Consider the following 22,950-nt stretch of genomic DNA (forward strand, 5'->3'; position numbering starts at 1 on the left):
AAACATCAAAGAGTGCAGTCGTTGTTGTGTGACTGTAGGTACTAAACTACAAGATCATTGTCCTACATGATAATTTTTTTAAAAAGGGATCTGGACAAAAATCTAGTGGGCCCTTATTTTCCAAATTCGCCACCTCTGCCACATTTCAATAAATTTTTATTGAAAGTTCTACGTCACCATCCTGACAAAGAGGAGCTGTAAAAGAGCGAATTCCAGTGCCAGTACCCTATCCCACAAATCTGAAGTAAGCGATCCCGAGCCAATGCTGAATATTTTTCTTCTTTTTGCACAAATGGCACCTCTCAACCAAGTTTCATGAAATCCATCTGAGTAGCTTTTACATAACTTTGCAGGAAAACAGACAAGGTTCCACATTTGGCTTCTGTCTTGATAGTGGTATTTGCAGTAAACACAGCTTCGGTTGTAGGGAATGTAATTTGGAGGTATTTAGTCTTTTCGTTTTAGATCAGTTAATACTTTTCACCTACTGTGACATTTGCTGGGAAAAAAAGATATCCTCAAGGGGTTAGAATCTATCCTGACCTGAACACTATTAAAACAAAATTTTCGCTAGCTGTTGAGAGTTGTGGGGGGATCGGCCAACGAACAGATGTTGTCATTCCTCGCAGTACGACTAAAAGTGATGCAGAGTTTTGTTTGTTTCGCAAAGCCGTTTGAAGCTCATGTTTACAGACACCAACTGGTAGAAAACAGTGTTTACATTTATTTATCTATTTATTTAACAGGATTTATGTTAATTAGCTGCAGCTGAGTAAACTTACTGGCCACAGTTTTCTTTACAGCCAGTCATCGGGTTTAGCTTTCACTTGCTACAGTTCTTGGGACACAGTTAAAGCATCAGCTAAAGAAACCTATTATGCTCACTTCCTACCCTATATATTTTTTTAAATGTAAAAGAATAACTGACTGAGAAAGACTCACAGTTTAAAGTAATCCTTGTTCATCTCATAGTAGGCCTTGGCGTGGCCCTCTGAGACTTTTTACTTCCCTTTCCCTTCAGCCCAGCTTCTTTCTGATTGGCTGCCCCTCGTGAACAGAAGATTTGAACAGCAGGTGGGTAGGACTGCTGTGCTCACAGCAAGAGCCGCGTGCCTGAGAAGACAATATTGAGGATATTCATAAACAGACATATAAAAGCACGAGTAGAAAAAATAGAAAGAAAAAGAAACAGAGCTTCAAAAGCAGACTGATGTCTGAGCTTTTGGCTCACAGGGATTACTTGTACATACTCTGACCTCATTATTATCTTTAGCCGTGTTTGTAAGGAGTATCCAAAGCTGTAACTGTATATATATATATATATATATATGTACATGTAAAGAAAGAGGAAAGACATAAATCCCCTTTAATTTAATTTCACTTGAGGTTTCCAAATGTTGTTTTTCTGCATTTTCAACATAATCTATGAATCACTCAAGTCATCAGGGAATTGGGTATTGTCCTAATTGCACTATATGCAGGTAAGAGTTTGCATTATTCTTAAATACTTGTGGACGTGCTGTCACAGCTAATGTGTTTTGTTGAAAGCACAGAGTACGCAGTCTGTTTCATAATACGATTTAATTTCAAAAGTCTGTTCAAGGACGTTAGGATTCATTATTTGTGATTGAGGGCTTTGATGCAATTTCAGGGGAATAAAACATTTGCTTATCAAAACCATTTTCTGCATCATTAGCAGAACAACGTCCTACATACCGACATTGTTTAACTGAGACCTAAAGTGTGAACATTTTATTTGTGCTGATTTTTCTCTTCGTTGCAGCATGTCATGCTCTTTCAGGTTTCAAAGGCTAAGCAAGAGCATAATGTCCAATTAATTTTAATGTGAGACTAAAACCTAAGTGCTTCTGATGCATCCAAACCCAGCTGCTTTTTTTCCTGAGCTATTTGCCTCAGTACATGAGATTTCTTCCAAATATCCTCAAATACTCAGGGGTAACGGGGATCCACACAGCGGACAGTTAGCACCTCTGAGGCATGGGTAGATAAGATTCACGGTAAAAGTTGGCTAATATCTCAAAACTGACAGGAACTTTCTGGGCATTTACAAAGTGTGACTTTAGTAAACCTGTGCTGGTTTGAATAACATCAAGAAAGCCGAGGAAAGATTGAAGGGGTGGCGGGGGATCCTGCTCTTTGATGTATAGGATTGAGATGTGATGAGGTCTGTTCAAAGTGAGTACAAAGTAGTGTTAAGATGGAAAAGGCAAATGCAGCTTTAGTCAAGGTAGAGAAGCAGAGGTAGCAAGACATGATGAAGAAATGTCCTGTCTCACATGAAATGCAGGCAAAGAGGATGAAACGTTGTCAGACATTAAATATAGATGCTTCCTAGTAAAGGTGAGCTTTAAAAACACACTTTTGTAACCGATGAACTTTGAAATGCTAAGCAAGGTGTAGTAAGGAAGAGTAGCCAGCCCTTATTACTGTGTTATGTTTGAATATCCACGTTATCACATTTCTAATTGTCTTTGGTAAGCCAATAAGATTTCCCTTTCTGTGGTGCAGTTGGGAAGAACAGCCTTCACACATCTGCAGAGAAGAAATCACTCAGTAAGACAGGATCTGAATGTAGTAATTGCTTTTTATTCCTTTTGACACGCTGACCGCAGCTTCCATGTGTCACTCATTTGAGTGGAAAGTGGAAGGGTGAAAATCTACGTCTAGAATCCTGCAGACCTGCTTAGTCAGGCTCTTATTGAAGTGTGCACAGTGAAAATATGTATTTATTGGCCATAAAATAGACGTCACTTCTCTTTAAAACCGCTAAAACTTTTAAATGTTAAATTGCATTCACTTGTGTTTGGGTGGCATAACCATAGACCACATATAGGCATAGCCACAGTGACGTCACCCATTGGTTTATGGACTCCCGCTTGGAAGCCTTGACTTGAGCTTTTTTACCATATTGGAAGAAAGGGGAGGCTCTGACTGAGGGGGAAAAGGGCACTGCACATTCTTACAGCAGTACTTCAATTACAAAGTAGCAGTGCTCTAAAACATACTCATCTTTATCATCTCTTGGAGTACAATGGGGGCCACAATTTACAACATGAACATCAGTTTATATTCTGTAAGACCTAAATCTTGCTATTGAGACTATAAATTTATCAGATAAGTGTTTACCATTTTCATAGATTAAGTGAAAACTAAGGCCATTTTCCAATAGACTTCCATAAACCAAGATTCCTCTTATTTACCCAGAGGAGTCGCCCCCTACTGGAGTAGAATGCAGGTATTACTGCACTGGTTTTACTATGTTGATCTATGGCTTATAACCTCTGATAAACATGACACTGTAGTATCATCACATTTTTCTCCCTGCAGCCATCCTTCGTCTCATCTAACTAGTGTTTTTTCCCAAAATGTCACCCTGTTGGATTCCACTTTATTTTCCAGTCTTTATTACTTTGTTTGAATTTTACCATCACGCAGAGCTCTCTGCCTCTGCCATTAATACTTTGACATTTTCACTAATTTCAGTTGTGGTACACTGGAAATTGCCACCTGACCCTAATAGTGTATATTGTCAAATAGTTAATTAATTCTGTGTAGCTAATCATAAGCCTCTGCATACTCGTGTAATCCAGAAAACTATCAATGCTCCACTGAACAATCCTCCGCTGACTACTACTGCTGCAATTAGTAGATGTATAACTGATCAGCACACTTTTTGATGTTTCCTTTAATAGGTTATTAATATGGAATTGGATAGAAACAGACAGTTTTGCATTTTGGAGAATTGTTTTCTGGTTATTAAACTACCACACGTTTCTGGGTAATAAGTCACAGCATTAAACACAATATGTACTCTGTTACCTTTATTTATTCTAAGAAGAATGCTGCAGGCATAAGTCAGCATTAATTCCAGCACTGTGAATAGTATCCTTATGTGTTAAACCGTCAACCAATAATACTGTTTTATGAGATTAAGGCTACAAGTTAGTATTTAAAATTTTTAACGCACAGATATTAACATTTTATTGTTAGCAGGTCCTGTTGTTACCAATATACTATTATTAACTGATTTTGTCTCATAATCATACACTTGTTTCCACATTATTACACCCACTTTCTACCCTCTTAGTACCAATTATGTGATATTAGTCTTATAACTACTACTGTTAACTACTTGGCATGTGGCTCTTTTGTCCTGGCTACCTCTCCTCACACCCAACCAGTTATGGCGGATGGCTGGCCTTCCCTAAACCTGAGTTTTTCCTTCCCACTGTTGCAAAGTGCTTGCACATAGGGAGCCATCTGATTGTTGGAGTTTCCTCTGTATTGTAAAGAGTTGAATTGGCTATTACTCTGTATTACTTTGGTTAATAAGTGATTATTACCAAGCTAGACTAGAAGGTGCTGCCCAAATGTTTCTCCTCAAACAACAGATACTAAGATTTCTCATCTTGTAAAGATAGTCATTTAATACCCTATAAACTCTTAAGTACCCAAGATTCCAAATACTTATTTTCCATTTGTTACAATCACACATCCATTGAATATTTGCAATGAGCAGTACTCATTACTGAGTGAAATACAGTTAATGAGATTATCTGCACTTTTAAATGCTGACCTACTTTTTCTGTGCCTACATCCTGCAGAGTTGAGTGATCCAGGACTGTCAGCAACAAATATGAGATCTTTCTTAGCTTAAAACTACTGACGTTATTACCAGGATGAACTCTTCTCTGAGTGTGAAGGTGAACTTTTCATGAACGCACGGTGTCACTTCTGCCTGTTTCTTTTGTAATTCGGCTACTGCAAACATCCCCCGCTGTGCACCTGTGATAGATGCGGTTTATGTAATAATAATACGCTGTTATTGAGTCATCTCATCAATGAAATGACATAATCTCACTTAAGTCAATTTAAAGTGTTTCTGTCACTTTCGCGTCACACACGGGCGCCGATTTAAAAAGAAGGCAGAATCGGTTTACCGCCGCTGTCATCATCGTCGGCATCATGTTGGAGCTTGTTGTTGTTTTTGCCTGGTTGGATCACTGCCCTCGTTTCCTCTGTTGCAGGTCCAGTGATGAAGCTGCAGCAGAGAACTCCTCGCCGGCGGGGCCAGCAGCCCAAGCTGCTCAACAGCCCTGAAGACAGCCTGTACTACAACCAGCTAAATGTGAGTTCAAAGTGCCGATAAAGGCCTTTGTCTGACTTTGGTTCCACATGATAATACAATTAAACCTACCTGTGCCAGACCCTGGAGCCCCACCCCCACGCTTCTCTGCCTCTTGTCTTGAACATGTGCTTATGCTCTTTATCTGTTGCTTTCATGTCAGGATGTCTGCCTTCACGGTGAATAATTGATGTGGTTTATCAAAGCTGAGCAAGATGCATGCTTCATCAGACTCACTTGAGCCCTTTGATCAGAAAAAAATTATGCTGTGACTTCTGATATTATCAGCATCTGCTCGCATTCAACACAAAATCACTTTGAATTAAAAATTAATGACTCTCTGCTCATCTTTTGACTGTGTGCTCTTGGCCCTTTCCTCAGAGAACTCTGGATTACCAGGGGAGCAAGAGGAAGCCGAGAAAACTTGGGTAAATAACTGCTTTCCTACTTACAGCAACTCTAAACAGAGCAGGCCCTTTGTGGAATAGGAGAATCCAGAAATGGAGTTGTTTTCTTATAATGTAAATGGAGAGCCGAAAATAACAGGGTTTTTATGAGGAGATGCTCTGCGTCATTGGAGAGGGGGTTACATATTAGGGCCTTTGTCATCATGCTAATTTTAACTGTTGAAGGTCTGCACTGTGCCTGTACTGTAATTGACGTTCTATTTCAGAGCAGTATGCTTAAGCAAACACCTCATCTCAGGTGCATCTGCAAATAATACTATTGCAAATGTCTAGCTTTACACAATATTAAACTAAAAAAAGGCACCATTCCTCTATCACAGTAATGTCTCACCACTATCTTTTTGTCTCCTTAAAAAAAAAATCACAGTCAAATCAAAGTGCTGGATGGAGAAGATGAGTACTACAAATTACTGTCAACTGTGGAGTCGATCCCTGAGGAAGAGCACTCAACCACCGCCCCTACCCACCCTTTCTAGTTGGGCCCCTCGTCAGTCAGAGCTGAACCTTACAACCATGTCAGCCGGTAAGACAGACGCTTCAGACGTGTAGACAGACACTCCAAAGAACATGCTCTGCTTTGGATGTGCTTCGGTATGTGGAGCAAGTAGCAGCGGTGCAGAATAAGCGACCTGCGCGAGCCGTGCCCTCGTCTGCTAATGCAAAGCGATCAGAAGGTGTTTACAGGAGCAATTTGCTCATCATCAGTGACAGTGTTAGGATAGTTTCTTCCTTCGACTCAGAGTTTGGAACACATAATTCTACTAGATTCTACTAGACTAGACGTACTAGATTTCTACCTCGTGTGCACAATTTTTCCAGTCTTGTTTTTTCTTTTATTACGATAACTTTAACTCTAGTAAGTTACACATCCGAGCTTCTGTTATATGTGTTCTACTGCATGGTAAAGAATTTTATTTCTAGAGGCTGAAATCCTGCATTTAATCTTCAAATTGCAATAAAAATGGTGCAGAAATTCATAAAAACACACATAAGAGAAGGATAAAGAAGAAGTAACATTGTCCCAAATATCCAAGCTCCACAGGGCTGCATATAGTGAATATTCCTATTGTCCATGTAGCTGTTAATTGGTTTATTGATTGATTCTTTAGTCTAAATAGTTTAGTTTAAAAAAAGATAAAAGGAAGCACATCTTATATATCCTCTTATATTCATGACTAGATAAATTATAAGCTCATTAAATGGCCATTGATAATTTTTGGTTGTTTTTCTAAGGGTTGAATTGAGCCATCGTTTCTCTGTTACAATGAAGTGCCCCTCATTTTGCAGGCAGTGCGCTGCTCAGCTCAGTGGTGTTAACCTGACGTGGAAACATCTACCTATTCCCGAGCATTATGTCTATTGTCTAAGACGGATCCGGAGACAAATCCTCGTGAAACCCAAAACTCTTTCGACGAGTTCTCCCACAGCGAGTTGCCTGTAGTTAAAGGGGCTTTGTGCTGTCTGAGAGCTGGAATCACCACACATAGCTTCACAGAGGCAGAGCTAGAACTCACTTTGAATTTCACCCTAAATACAGGAATTTTCTTTTAAGATGTGAAGTGTCGGAAATGCAGGGCTGGCGAGTTGATTTGTAGAGCTTTTTTTTTTTTTTTTCAATTTGCATATCATTTACTGCATCTCCCTTTGTTGACACCCGAGGGCCTGAGAGGAGATTTTGATCTTAATAGGAAGAGTAGGGTGGTATGACTGAGGATCTCATCCTCCTTATACTCAGTGGGGAAAACATTAGAGCTCTGCCTTGATAGCAAACCCAGCTCCACTTAGGTTCAGATTCACAGGAATCCTGGTGGGTTTAACGAGGTCCAGGGTGTTCATCAAATCCTACAGCTCAATGCTGTGAGGGTCAGACTCGGGTTGAGACACTGAGGCTTTACTACTTTACTACTACAAGCTGTAGTAGTAATCTTTGATTTTCCTTCTTTAACCTCTCAAGTCTCCTTTTAATTTTCTGCATGGTTGACGCTTTTGTCTCTATTTTTTTTGTCACTTGACACCACTGTGGTTTAAATCTGCCATTTTCCAACCATAACTATGCTGTTTGTTGTTTTAAACAGCCACAGTGTCTTTAGTGGTGATGTGGTTAATCCACATAGGTTTAAAAGTTGCACATACTGTCTCCTATGAGGAAGACATAAATAGAGGTAGCTAAAAGTTGTTTACATCTTTCAGTAGACTTACTGCAAGGTGCGCATATTTAATTTTATTAAGCCTTTGGTTGAGCTGGTCTTGAGCTGATTGAGCTTTTTATAGCATAACGTCAATTGATGAGGGCTTTTTTTCTCTATGCTTTATAGCCTTGTGACAAAGTTTGGGAGTTCTGGACAAAAATATTTGTGATATTTATAAATTCTGTTCTGATCCAGATTATTTTTAGGTAATATTTTAAGAATTAGAGCTATAAAATAAAGAAAAAAGACAAACTAGCATCACAAGAGGCAGACTGATTAGATATTCTGATGATAGACTGAATTGTGCCCACAGTACAAGGGTCATATAAATTGAGTTATGTATCCCAGATCTCCCAGGAGTACTAGACTACAAAATGTGCCCATTATAAATGAAGACATGTGTTGACAGCCACATATTTGGTGAATTTAAGTGGTGAGAGTATAAATATAATGTATAAATAAGTAAAGTATAAATAGCTGAAATACTCTAAAACTGAACACGGCACAGTTTACAATAAAATACGAAAGGAACTTTTTTTTCATTTTTGGTTTTTCTAAATTAAGATTTTATAATTAAGCTAAAAGAAAAACTATTTTTCAGTTTATTGTCATATTTAAGTCCATAAAAATTCAAAGCGTAAAAACCCCGGACCACTGGCAGTGTTATAATGTAGTGTCACAGTTACTTGAGAAGCATTTCACCTCCGGTCGTAGCCACAGATCCTGCAATAATTAAAATCCTCGTTGTGCATTACTCCCTTGCTGGGATAGTTGGTTCCTCTGAAGAGCAGTCTGAAATAGGTCACCCCAGCACCCTGTAGTGCATCTTAAAAGTACACTGAATCAATTAAGTGTGATCATGCTCCCTTGATTATTTTGGCCCTGTTTTACCACAGAGAGGAATTTCAAATAGGCTCGCTAGTTTGAATAACAAGGTTGGACTGTAGTGACAAATGGTGCCAGAGTGGGTGTTTCTTCCCCTGTTTTCCTCTGCCAAATTAACTCCCTGGCTGATTGCCTGCTTTAGCATATGAGAGGAGGTGAGCAGAGGTGTGCGCGTAATTGCCTCGGATAGCTGATTATGTGTTGCAAAAAGGCAAATGTTATGAAATGCTGTTGTCATTCCGATGAGGGATGTTCTGACCTGACGAACCAAACCCCCTGTGTTTGTTCAGCCTCCGGGTCATTTTGGGGGACAGCGGGTAGGTTAGGCCAGCGTTGGAGGCCTGACACCTGTGTTTTCTTTAATACGTTTTTGTAAAAAAAAAACAAAAAAAACCCCCCAAAAAAGCAGCTCCTTCTTGTTTTCCCTCATTAAATCTGACAACATCTGGTGTGCGGGAGAGGACTCCTTTAATGTGGCTAACGTTACTGCTGGTGTTATTCTTGCCATTTTAGCTATTTGCTTCATGTGCTGCACATTCATTAAAGCTACATCCAAGGCAGCTCCAAACACTGTTATCCAAAGTTTTTAAACCACCTTTATGAAAATCGCCTGCGCTGCAGCCTTAACAAATGATGAAAAGCTTTTATTTTCTAAAGAAGCATACTTACCTTTTCACCTAATAGTGATGTCTCACTTCAAAGAGGGAACACGATTAGGCCAACATTGTCCTGTTTCTCTATCCTTTGAGTTCAAAGGGAGAGTTTCGATGCAGCATTTCATGTGCAGCCTTTTCAAATACTGTTTTAATGCAGTTTACGTGCTTTTCATATCCAGATCTGTCACATTTCCACCACACTAAATGTATCTTGCTATATTATGGTTGCATACCATATGTTGGGTTTTTTTGTGAGTAAAGAATTAATGCCTTGCTTCCTAATGCAGACTGCTAAAATAGCTACAAACTCAGCATTGCAGTGCTGTTTGCTGGCTAGCGTTGGAAAGAGTGACATGCAAGAGTGTCAGCCAGATGTCAGATGTATGTGAAAGGGCAAAAAAAGAGAAACATGCCCTAAAGAATGCAGTAATAAAGAAACTTGTTGAGCCGGGTAAAAGCACAGAGAGGAAGAGGAAGAGGAGGAAGAAGGAGATAAAAGAGTCCGTTGAGCACATACATCAAAGGTCTCTTAATGACAAGGGATGCCATTAGGGTTACAGTCGCTTTTGTTTCAGCTTCCTCTCACCTGCAGTTCGTCGAGGGTGCTCCATGCGCTGTTTTTGTTGTTGGCATTTGCATGAATGTAAAATGCATGCATGAGAGGAGGAAAGAGTTTGCTAATCTTACAAGTGACTAAATGTTTTGGTCAAAATTACAGCTACCTTTTCATTTGCAAAGGAGACATCTTACCCTTGATGTGAGAGGGACAAAGCTGGAGAAAGCCAGCATAGAACAATAGGAACAATATGGGAAAGCTGTTATCCTGTATGCCATGAAATTTATTGACTTAAAAGTTTTTTGGGTGCCTCCGGTGTTGGAATGGGATTTGACAAATCAGAGCGTGAAATTATGATTAGCCCCTCTCAGTTTGTCGAGGGAGCGGGGCACTAGCAGACTTGGCATGGCCAAAGGTGTAACCTGTTTTGTTTTGCCCCAGCATTGCTTTCCCAGATGGTGGGACCAGCTGCCGTTGAATAAACGCTGGACTGGTAACAGTGTGAGAATTATCACGGCCTTGTTTCGGTTTGGGATGCATAGCTGAAAGCTTGTCATTTTTGCCACTGCCAGGAGGAACCGGAGCGGTCACCTGGTGTTCAACCAAACAACCTTGATTGAGGTCACACTAAAGTAGTATACAGTGTAATTGTTTTAATACTTTCCTTATATGGCCCATAAAATACTTTTTTAAATCTGAGCAAATTAAAGATCTTCTAATTAAAGACCCAGGCATTTTTTCGTGACTCCTAATACTATTGTACATGGGGGAAAACAAAGTTCATTTTGAACAACTCTAAAATCTCAAGAATAGCTTAATAAATGCCTCTCTTCAGAAATGCCATTATATCTGCCAGTGTACCAGTTGATGGGGCGATCCACTTTCTCTGTATATTAACTTTCATGGCTAGCTCTGCATAGTAATCATGGCAACATTCAATGATGTATTATTGACTCTCTGAGGTCAGAGCTACTTTGCCTGTTGTCGGTTGGTCTGATCTGAATTTGTTTCTGCCACTGGAAAATAAATAAGTGGATAAAAATGTGGTTAGTACCTCAAAATTTTGCCTTGCTGACCAAGAATCTTGACATTTTGGCGTACTTCTGATTAACTTGAAATTTTGGGATACATAACTCAAAATTTACAATTTAAATTTTTGACTGGCAAAAAAACCTGCAGAGATGCCATATTAATATAAAAATCTATAGAAATACACATATAAAAGGGGGGGGGCACTTGTACAATCTACATCTACTACACAACAGCCCCTTGCATTGAAACTCCTATATGGCAAAAACGGCATTAAGCATTGCATAGCTATATAGTGACATATTCTGCCACAATATCTGACAGCTTGTTACGTCTCCTCGAGGGCAGGAGGGGATAACACAACAACTCTGGAAACCCGGTACAGGTGTTATAAAAAAGTTTAACGGCAGCGCTCTCACAAAATAAATAACCCAAATTCAAACAACAAATGCGGGGGAGAAAGGGACAGTTAGGTTGTGTCAAAAAAAACACCCAAAAGACAAAACCAAAACTTAGCTGAGCTATTATCCTAGAAAAACAAAAACAGGGGGGAAAGACTCTAAACCTCAATTCAAAACAAGCTCAAAATTACATGGGTGGCACCAACCTACTTACCTAGTGTTTCTAACAAAAAGACTCTACGTGAGTAAATGTATGGGGTCCCCAAACTTACCTAGTCCACTTTACTCCCACCACAACCATCAAACAAAAGAAATACAGCAGAGGAGTTTTACACATGTGCCAAACAATTCGAAGGAGGGAAGAGAGCCACGCCCAGCCACAGGTGAGTCTCCTCCTGGTTTGTCCAATCAGGGTCTCCCTCCTCTAATTAGTTGGAGATCCCCAAATTGACATCAGCCTGCAGTCTGCGTACCTAAGGGAATGGCAAACAAAAGGAGAGGGAAAGAAAACATGCAGCCTGCAGACACGTAACGCTTTTTGAGGATGACAAGAATTTATAGTGTAAGGTTCAAGTTTCTCACGGTTATGTCGTTGCCACCTGCTGCTTGGTAGATCGTGGAAAAAGGTGATATATTTGTAGCAGCTCACAAACATTTCCAACAAAAGATGACGGTCATATAATAAACAAATGTTTAAAAAGCTAAGTGCAGTAAACTGAAGGGTTGATAGCACTTGATTATCACAGGAGTGTCCATTGGATCTGAGTTTGGTGATTGGAGGTGAGGTTGCTTTATTATAATGTTCCTGGGAGAGCGCTGCAGGCTGTAACTCACTCTGTTCAAGTCTGTACATCATCATCATCATAGAGGGGAGAGAGTTTTCCTCTTTAAGGCTGGACTGGATTAGCACATTCAGGGTGGGCTGAGAGAAGGTAAAACGACCTGTCCCGCCTTACTTGACCCCCAAGCCAACCCTGCACATTGCCAAGGCTTTGCTGTTTGCTCTTGAATATGCAGAGATCCCCGGCTTCATAGGCCTGGAAGAGGGAGAGAGAGAGGGGAAAAAAAAGACTTGTATCGCGTTGCAGGGAAAATTAGTGAGACCAAAGTTGGAGTTTCTGTGTGTTGGGGGCTGTGAACAATGGCAGCTTTCTGTCAGACAGCAACTTCAAAGGTCTGCTGAGTGACTGCTCTGAGTTATACTTTGTTGTAGATCACTGAGGAAATTCACAGATGTTTTCTCATACGAGACACCATTATAGCGGCTCAAGTACCCAGTAGCCTCGAGCACCTCTCCCTCTCTCCCCGTCTTTCTCTGTTTCTCCCACACATTCACACTCCCTCTCACACATGCAGCACCCCCTCACCCACCTCCACTCATCCCCAAGTCTCTGATATCTCTTGCATGAGACAGATGTGGAACCTGTTTTCTCTCCAACTGTCCAGAGAATATGGAAAGTTAAAAAGGGCTCGTGTTGTGGCGTCGCCCCGCGACTCTGTCAGATCCTCTCTTCTCGCTGTCAGTTCGCTCAAAAATGTCAAGACCGTACACAGCTACACTTTTTCACATCCAAAGGCAGAGGTCAATAGAATAAGGTGGAATTCTCCCTGCTAAAATAGGATGTTAGTGCAAACCTGGGTAAAGATAATGAAAAGCATTTTACATGTACTGCTTAACATCTTTATTTTTCTCTCTTATCCTGCAGATTGCCTTCATTTGTCTTATGGATCAAAACAACCTGCTTCCCAACATTGCACTTGACATCTGTTGTAAATTTATATTTATTTCATGTAAATTGTTGTTTTATAAGAGTCAAATAAATGTGTCTAAATGTTTTTTTTTAATTCATATTTATCACTGATGTATAACGGTATTTTGATATTGTAGGCTAAACAATTTACCCGCCACAAATCTGTTGTTTTATACATTTTTTCCTCATTTTAGATTGATGAATTATTTCCCTCTCCCCTTTTAGATCAGACGTAATAGTTTGGTTACAGCTAATTGTTTCAGCGCGTGCTGGCACTTGCACATACTGTTAAAAACTTATGGCAATAAAAACTTAATGAGTCGTTCTTTCTTTGCCTTAATTGCCCTTTACAGAAATGATTGTCACCTGTTGAATGTCTATGATCCACCCCACTGTTTTCTTTGATTTGCACTGTCAAGAAAGTGTAATATATATATATATATATAACTACTATGAGTGTTTTGTTTTTTGTTCTTCTATATACAGATTCCTGAATGCAGGTTCCTGCATATCTGCACCCTGAACATTATTTCTGATGCTCAACTCTCCACTTTATACTAGAAAAGGCTTTATGAAGTACATACTTGGTGCTGACTGAGTCCATGTTCAAACCTTTCCAGGCAGCAAACTGTTGCAGGGGGGGGGGTCCCTCCAAGTTAATTTTACCCATCAAATGCCGCGGGCAGAAATTTCCTTTAGCCAAACCGTCGCTGAGGCGGCCCTGTAAAACTTGAGGCATGGCCATAAGATGGTGAAGGTTTGGAGCAAGTAAATTACCTCGGGGACCGGACAATGTGTTAAGCACACTGTTATGAATTTCTTACAAACTATATCAAAGTCCTGCTTAGCCAAATCCTTCCCTCAGGTGGTTTCCTATTGAGATGCATTAAAATGTAAGAGCCCACATTTAGGGGTGAAACGAACATCTCAAAGGAAGATATCAATAATTTCTGACTGCTGATGGCTCGCAGAATTCATGCAGTTGTCACATATGGCTGAAATATGCCTTACATGGCATATGACAGCTCGCATGTAAACCTGATTTAAGTGGAAATCCACCTTAAATCAGAATTAAAATCTGATGTTTTTAATGCCTATGAACCAGGCTGCTGTAGTAGAAAAATGTTGTTTTAGGGTGGATTCCTCCTTTACTGTTGGCATAAGAGAGCAGATTGCAACATTTGACATTTATCTGACATTTAAACCTGGAAGTAAAAACTAACTGACAGCACTTTGCTGCACAAATACAAACTTTACAGAACAGACTATGGATATTTTTTTTAACCAGTGACATCTGAAGTCTTACAAATAGCTGGTTAAGCAAATTTACAGCATCCTGTACTTTTTTCATGTACCTTTCATGTAGTTTGAGCTCCTTTGTGCTAAGATCCTTCAAACAGTTTCGCACCAGTGAAGCTCACAAAAATTTGCAATGAGGTGTCATTTATGAAGCCTTTATAAGTTTTAACAGCTTTATAAAAATGTTAAACCTGCATTTATTCTTCTCCTTCTTTTGCTTGCTCCTTTTAGGTGTACACATAAACCCGTTATTAATGTGTTATAAATCTTTTTATAACAGGTTTTTCTTCTGCCTGCACTTCCTTGGCTACACGTGTTTAAAAAAATTTATATTTATAGTATTGGTGACTAAATTATTAGCAAATATAAACCAAAAGCACAAATCAAAGGATACTTTTCACAGCCTGGCAACCCCAAAGTACATCTTATCAATGTCTCCTAATTAGGTTATTCAATAAATCTGTTTTGAGCTTTAATAAAGCTCAAAAATAGTTCATTCATTTCAAATGTATTAGGCAGCAGCTAAAGGTGGTTAATGGGTACACATTTTGGCTCATAGGGTGTGAAAAATACCTTTTATGTAGCATTTGTCCTTTTGGTTTGGTATAATCTGTTTATAAATGTAAGACATAGCTATTTTGGATTTCTTAATTGGTCATCATCTCATGATAAGTTGAAAACAAAGTGTGATTTTAGAGGATCAACGGTTGGGGCAATTTTAAAGTGACACATTAAAAGTAAATAGCACCATTTTTTAGTACTGCTTGTTCAGATTTATAATTTTATGAAATCTGTGAGGTGATTTTCAAGCTTGTTGTCTTAAAACCTTCCTGATTACCACATTTTTTGCATATTTTGAAGCAGCATCGAGCTCTGTGGCTGCCACAGCTTGATGTAAACAAGGTTAACAGTGTGACTACACCACTCACTCCTGTAGCCAGTCTTGTAGTTTAGCATGGCTCCAGTGAAGCCCAGCAGGACTCCCCCTTTCCCTCATGACTGTGTGTAAAGCCGTGGGAGAGAACTGGGAACATTAATCCCTTCAAAGGAACAGATCTAATTCAAAATCTGCCGCTCCAAACTAGTTGAGAGGACAGTGATTGTTTCTGCAGGGAAGCCAGATAAAGATCAGAGAGTTGAACTACAACTTCCATTTTTTTCCAGCTCTGCAACACATTTTAAAAAAGTTGCGGATGTTATCTTATGAAAACTGCATACTTTTGCCTTCATTAAATGCTCTGAAACAAAAAGGATGCAGTATTACAGGATGTGTTAGCTCAGGTTTCTTTTTTTTTTCTTTTTGAGAAGCTGCAGTGGATGGGATCATTAGTTTCTTTCTGGTTTCCGGGACCTCCTGTTCAGTCATACTGACATAAGAAGAAAACATAATTGAGATGTCCACATTTTAAGTGCTACCTTTGTCACCTCACTTATCTGATACGTTAGAAAATACTCATTTAAATTACCTGCTGGGAGTTTTTTTTTTCTTTTTCCTTCAGGCTTTTAGTTTGGGTTGGGAAAGAATGAACTGGATTGAGGTTCTGATAAAACAACTGATTGAAATGAGTGAAGGGGAAATAAGTATTTAAATAATTCAGAGAGGGCATAATTAAGTGTTTCAGTTCAAAGGCACAACAAAGATTTTTTATTTTATTTTATTTTTTTTTGTAATTTAAGCTTGAAATGTAAAAGAGACGCAGATTCTTCAGAGATGAGAACTTTGTGTTGAGTCACTTGATTTGGTCTCTTTCCTCCATCAAACAGTGAGGCAACGCTCTTGGAGATCTCCAGAGATAACAATGTCACATTGTCACATAGGGTTCTGCTACAAATCCTTAATTACAAAAAAGAGGATCAGATGACTACAGCATCCAATACTGGGGTCTCCAGGCGGCATGGGGGTCTTTGATCAAGAAAATCCAATTATTTGTGTATATACATTTCCCACATAGTGATTACTTCATTAATTGTCCCGCCTTTATCTCCTCCCTTCCCAGCCCCCCTAATAATCAGCTCCTTTATCCAGACCAACAAACACACCATAGGAGCTTTGTGGATTCAAAGGATTTGCTTTCCCCTCTCAAAGAGCCGCTATTCTTTGATGATTGGGCAGCGGCAAACTTCAAAGTAATAAATCTTATTTCTGACTGGCTGGCGGCCCACCAAAGTCCTTATCAAATTCTAAGAAGTGATCCCTCACTCTTCAGATAGACCAAGGATATATCGGAGAGAGGAAGCACTGGAGAGTGAAGCCCTGCTCGACAAGATATATTTTTTGTGTACCGCGAATGAGCATATTTGTCTAAATTAGTGCTTTTATTTTTTATTCGTCTTCACCGAGCGGAGGAGGACGTATACCATGGCAGCAGTGGCTGTACTGCGGAATGAAACACTTCAGGCTTTTCTTCAGGTTTGTGCGCAAGTTTCTCTTCACTTTTCACCACTTTTAAGAACTTGTGAAGTTGCTAACTCCAGTTTATGCTCAAAATACGTGTCTTCTCATTTCCGACGCTAATTGTTTGGGGGCTTAATGAGTCCTGCTGCAACATGCCGCCAACTTTTGTGTCGCACCATCACGATTGACTTCATCATTTAGATTCAGATTTCAGACCAACTCAGACCGACCATTTCGTCATAATTAAAAGTGGCATGTGTCATAAATGTGTCATAAATGTGTTAAACTGAGATCATAACGTTAAAAAAAAATGTGTGTCTTGGTTATCCAGGATCGCACTCCAAACTCTTCCCCAGAGAACTGTAAGCACTCTCCGCTGGCTCTCCTGGCTGCCACTTGCAACAGGATCGGGCATAACCACGGATCAAACCCCGCTGATTTCCTCCAGGTCCCCTACGATCCCACGCTGGGTTCTCCTTCGCGTTTATTTCACCCGTGGACTAACGAGGGAAACCCTCAGAGCAGCCTGGCCAACAACTCTACTTTCGGACTATCCTCCAAGCCCCAGCTCTCTGCGCACATCCAGAGCCCCTTCAGCTCCCACCACGAACTACCCCTCACCCCTCCGGCGGACCCCTCGTACCCCTATGACTTCTCCCCCGTGAAGATGCTGCCTTGCTCCATGCAGTCCACCTGCCCTCCCACCTACGTCCCCGCCGTCAGCTACGCGGCTCCAGCTCCCATTCCGCCCGCGATGCCAAGTTTTGTCACGGGACCCTCCGGCCTTGTGCACCAGCAGCAGAGACAGTTGTCCCCAAACCCTGGAGAGGATATTCCGTGGTGGAGCCTCCAGCAGGGGAACCACGTAAGCCACTCTTCCTCACTCGGTCCTCACCGCTTCCAGCTGCAGAGAGGCTTGGTTCTGGGACACACGGACTTTGCGCAATACCAGACGCAAATCGCCGCTCTGCTGCACACAAAGTCCCCCCTCGCGACTGCGCGGCGGTGCAGGAGGTGCAGGTGTCCGAACTGCCAGTCCTCCACGTCCAGCGACGAGCCCGGGAAGAAGAAGCAGCACATTTGCCACATACCGGGTTGCGGGAAAGTTTATGGGAAAACTTCTCACCTCAAAGCGCACCTGAGGTGGCACTCGGGGGAGCGGCCGTTTGTGTGCAACTGGCTATTCTGTGGCAAGAGTTTCACCAGGTCGGATGAGCTGCAGAGACACCTGAGGACTCACACAGGGGAGAAGCGCTTTGTTTGCCCGGACTGCTGCAAAAGGTTCATGAGGAGTGACCACTTGGCAAAACACGTCAAAACTCACCAGAACAAAAAGAGCAAATGCCACGACAAGACACTAGATCACGTGAAAAGAGAGGACACCAGGATGTTGTAACACACCTTATAGTCATCTTAAACAGTAGACTTTAAAATAGTGCAATACAGTCAGTGCTACACTAGTTACAAGTTCACAGTGAGCTGCATTTTTGTAGGATACTTGGTTAATTTTGTTGGTCGATTTCTTACATCCTGACAATAGTTTCTAACATTGCTGGTCTGTGTAGAACATTTGTGTGTGTGTATATATATATATATATATATAAAGTTTCATAAGTTAATTTGGGACCATGGAGGAGCTCATAAGTTTGAATTCACTGTCTATATCATATCAAGGAAGACAAGTTTTCAACTTGTGTTTTGATCAATGTCTTCGGTGGAAGATTTCACTCCCCTGTAAATGATATTTAATAGCTTTTGTTGAATGAAAGTGTCTGTTTTTGCTCCATATGGGGTGTTTATAAAAGCATGCTCTCCAGAAGATCTGCTATTGTTAATATGACCTAAATGCTGTGTGAGAATAAAAGTTATGACGTTTTCCTCATCTCAGAACAATTCATTTAATATCCCTCAGTTATATGAGTGATGATGAGGCATCCAGGCGGTATATATATTTTTTATTCATGGAATAATGTGTGTGCTTTGTAAAATGTTGCAGACTTAATGTTGTCAAAGTTTCCTGCCAGTAAAATCCAGTCATTAATTTTAGACTATATATTTTTAAATACTCATTATTCTAAACGTAAATGTTTCCATCTTTTGATTACGGTTAAAAAAAAAAAAGAAAAAGTAGCAGGACAGTGATTTTTTTATGACTATTATTAGTATTATCATTACTTTTGAGGCTGTTCTGAAAATGTAAAAGAACTCTGTCGAGTCCCACTTTGCTGCTGTTTTTTAAAACAAAAGCCCAGAAAAATTTAGGCGAAGAGGTGACAGAATTTGATTTGGTGGGGAGTGAATTTTGAAAATCGCCACAGAAATAATGGAAAAATGTGCAGCCACCTTGTTGAGATGTACCTGTGAGTGCTGAAATTAGGCCACCAACTGGGTAAAATGATGGATAAATAAATATTAAACATCCGTCTTCGTAAAAGGAATGAAAAGGACCGCTTCAAATATTTAATTAAGCTCCAAATTTCTGTATCAGAAGTGTTTTCCAGACCTGTAACACTGTCGTGTTTGGGCTATTGCACATAAGCTCATATTATCATGGTTTCTTATTCTCAGACATTCAATTGCAGGAACGCTCTTCAGTATTTATGCACTCTGATAGGTGGTGGATTTGTTTTGTGCCACTGTGTTGGACATTTCCTGTATTGCAGTGTCATTGCAATTGGAAATGTGACCAATCAACAGAAAAACTCTTACTCTGAACATGTGATAGAATAGGTGACCCCGGGATATGCAGCAGCTGGATTTTTATGGCACTTGTGGCATACTAGATGTCACATTTACCACTGTAGTAATGCCTTGCTCAAAAGCATTTCTCTGTTTTACGACTGCATGCTCATGTGCTGCTTTCTCATCAGTTATTTCAAGTGTTTCACTTTGACTTCCTCCGCCCACATCATCTCTTGGTGATTGGGGAGTAAAATTGTCGACCTTCGGAGAGAAAAACAATCCTGGGGTTCGAACCTCGAGGCTCTTACTTTTCATACAACTTATCAACACAACAAAAAGTATTGAACTTTTTACAGATCAGACAGTGATACAGATCCAGTCATCTAATTTACTCATTCAGTAAGTAAAGCAGAGCAGCATCACTGCCTGCCAGCAGTCACTCTGTTTGCCTCTATGTGGGTTCTCTGAGAATGTCAGCATGAAAAGGAGGGCTGCCATTCAGAGGAGTTTTCAGAAAGAGTTTTCTGCCTCAACAGCGCCCCCTTTTGTAAGTTGCTGTTATCCATAAAAGCAGGCAAATATTATTCTTAGAATTGTAACAGTAACATTTGCTCTCACAGATCTTTTTCCCTGTTTTTCTAACGCTCAGAGCGTAGTCACGGACAATTTAGAAAGCATGACTTACTGAGCCAATGTTTCAGTCACTTTGTCGAACTTTATCCACCAGTGCAAATGCAGCTTTAGCTCTAGTTTAGTTTACTTAATTATTCTGTTGCAAACTATTTTATGTGTTGATTTAAATTCAAGTATTGTTCCTTCACCAGAATTGAAAATTCAGGATGCAAACATGCCGTCATTCTTTAAACTTCAAATTCTTTAAAAGGACAAACCATAGACGGGCTGAATCTAGGTGGAATAAACTTGAAAAAGTTTATTAAGTGGCAGGAATTCATCCCATTAGTTTTAATGAATAATCACATGAAAAATGCTAAATACAGTATGGTCATCAATACTTGAAATGTTCAGGTATATTCAATACGTCACCAATAATTGTAAACTGGGCCTTAAATACCCAACAGATGATCACAACTGTTGCAGTTCTATGTTGAATTAAATGTATCAAAAGTGGTATTTAGACCGGTTTTTGTCGCTCCCTTATGACGTGTTGTTCGTGTGAGGCTGTGAGTTTCATTAGCCTGCTTCTAGTTTTCCAAAGAATCTGCAGGATATTAACGTATCACATTCGGCCAAAGAAGAAGAATAAAGTAGAAAAAAAATCAAAAGCTACCATATAAAGTGTGATTTGACCACTTGAACTGTAAGTCTCTATCCAAATTTCATGATCCTATTATAAAACGAAGCCTATGGATGGATGTGTTGATTGCACCCAACCCGGCTCCTCACAATGGCTGCGATTTGGCTGCTATTCTTCGACTCTGCTGGAGGCCATAACGCTTAACTGTTTGTAGTGAGGATATCGTATGTTGTGGCTTAAGTTTATCTTCTGAAAGTTGAATGAAAGATTTATGAAGTTTTTAAATTCCATATCACAAATACCTCCTTAAATGTGACTGACAGAAAAGCTTCATTAGCTTTGCTGGGATAGGTATAATCACAGATTAAATGTTCATTCCCATCATTATACTCAGTGTGATTCCCCTTCTTTAACCCACTTTAAGACTGTCTATAAGTGGTTTATAAATATATAAATTAACCATCCAGACAGAAGGATGTTTTTACCCAGTGATACATATTTTTTTATTCTTAAATGGACTGCTTACTTTAACAAATAGACTAAGACGGTAAGCTAAAGATGTGTGTAAAACTGGTACCTTTTAAAGTACTGGGTCCAAATAACAAGTAATAGTATAAAATTATAAACAGTATATAGTTACATGGTAAAGTTAACCCAATCTCAAGCCAAGTAGGGTACGGTTTTAAACTACTGATTGTTGTTGCAACCATAATGAATGACTGACTATAAAGCAGCCGTTACCATATGAGAACATTAGTGAATTTGCCTTGAAAATATTTATAACTGTGTCTGTTTATTCATTAAGTATTTATTCATAAAAGTCCATTTTCACTCTCAGTGACTATTTCACAGGCAAGATCCACTAAAGCTCCAGATACGTTTGAGTAAGTGAAACTTGAGTCCAAACCTAGTTGCTGATTATGAGTGCACGTGTGACCAGATTTAAATTTGTGATTGAATCTTTTTTAGCTTTCTAAAAGTTCACTTACTTAACAGCCCTTGACAAATACATCTGTATCTGCATGTTGTGAGTGGTTACATCTTCGTATGCCGCTCCGCAAATGTGAAGCTGCTGTAACTGCAGCGTTAATACAAACGCTGGGTAAATGATCAAAGAACATTGCTAATACTTTAGTGTAACATTAGGATATTCACTGCCATCATAGCAGTTCAGCCAGTGATCCTTCCTCACTCTGCAGACGTTCAGAATAAAATGACTGACGAGCAAAAACCTGATACCAGCAACTCTGCTGCAGTCAGTGGAGGACACACATGTACAGCCGATAATCTTACAGCCTTGGAGCTGATGCTACGTTTTAGTTCAGCAAGAAGAGAAAAGGTTGGTGTAGTAATTTCATCGGTACTGAGTCTGTAAGCTGAAATCAAGACAGCTATATTTGTCAATAACACTGGGTTTCCTAGGCAACCGGATTGGCTGAATTGTCCTAGCATGCAGTCTACAGCTACAGAGTGATGCATGATGAGGGAATCACTTCCTATGTGGATGACCCATTAAGCATAATTTATTTTTCAGCTATGATTTAAAACAGTTTTCACAGTCAAATAAAAACATTTTAAACTTTTGAAGATTGATGGCTATTGTTTGTTTTTTGATTGTGTTTTTTTTAAGAACAGAGAGTAGTGTGCTTTTAGACAGTGGCCTATAAAAGCCGTAGCCACTGTGATGTCATCTCGGTTTTAGACTCCACAGTTTAAAGCTTTAGATCTAACTATCTGTCTGCTGCCATGTTGGCTTCTTTAAGACAGAAGTTAACTGTCATCTTTCGGGGTCTGTGACCACCCAAGTTTAATATTTTAGTTTTGTTAATTTTGATATTTTCTGTTATTTATATTTTCATATTCAGGCCTTATTTTCTTTTTTTTTCTTTTGGCTTTTTCATGATATTTCCAGGTTGTGTTTTCTTAGTACTTTTAGTAACTATTTATTCCACAAAGTCATTTTTCCTCTCCTTCTGTGTTTGCATTTATGCGTCCTGTGTTTAGTCACTTCCTGTTTTAATTTGTTAACTGCTAATTTTGTGTTTTCTTTAGTTTTGTTTCCCTTTGACTTGTTAGCTAGATTCTGTGCACCTGTGTTTTGTTTTACACAGCTGTGTCCCCTCTCCCCAATAACCTAGTGTGTATCTATTTAAGCCCTTAGTTTTCCTCAGCTCTTTGCCACGTTGTACTGCTCGTACTGTTCTCCTGCTGTCTGGTTTCCCTTGTTTGGATTTATGGG

General features: G+C 39.7%; 2 protein-coding genes across 2 annotated transcripts in view; both read left to right on the top strand.

Annotated features, from left to right (window-relative positions):
* myo3b (myosin IIIB) overlaps window positions 1–13,405 on the top strand; it is a 70,558-nt gene extending 57,153 nt beyond the window's left edge. The window contains exons 35-38 of the mRNA XM_084908885.1: window positions 5,049–5,149; window positions 5,528–5,574; window positions 5,981–6,136; window positions 13,036–13,405. Of these exons, the coding sequence (XP_084765011.1) occupies window positions 5,049–5,149; window positions 5,528–5,574; window positions 5,981–6,089 (257 nt within the window). The 3' untranslated portion in view covers window positions 6,090–6,136; window positions 13,036–13,405. The remainder of the gene's footprint in view (window positions 1–5,048; window positions 5,150–5,527; window positions 5,575–5,980; window positions 6,137–13,035) is intronic.
* A 1,389-nt stretch (window positions 13,406–14,794) lies between these two features.
* Window positions 14,795–18,656, top strand: sp5a (Sp5 transcription factor a). Its single transcript, XM_084908886.1, has 2 exons — window positions 14,795–16,789; window positions 17,106–18,656. Exons 1-2 carry the CDS (start codon window positions 16,739–16,741, stop codon window positions 18,168–18,170), a joined length of 1,116 nt encoding a protein of 371 aa, XP_084765012.1. The 5' UTR covers window positions 14,795–16,738; the 3' UTR covers window positions 18,171–18,656.
* Window positions 18,657–22,950: the final 4,294 nt, after the last annotated feature.

The sequence above is a fragment of the Perissodus microlepis genome, chromosome 16 (assembly GCF_051167445.1).
Source record: "Perissodus microlepis isolate ML-2025 ecotype Zambia chromosome 16, ASM5116744v1, whole genome shotgun sequence".
NCBI lineage: Eukaryota > Metazoa > Chordata > Actinopteri > Cichliformes > Cichlidae > Perissodus > Perissodus microlepis.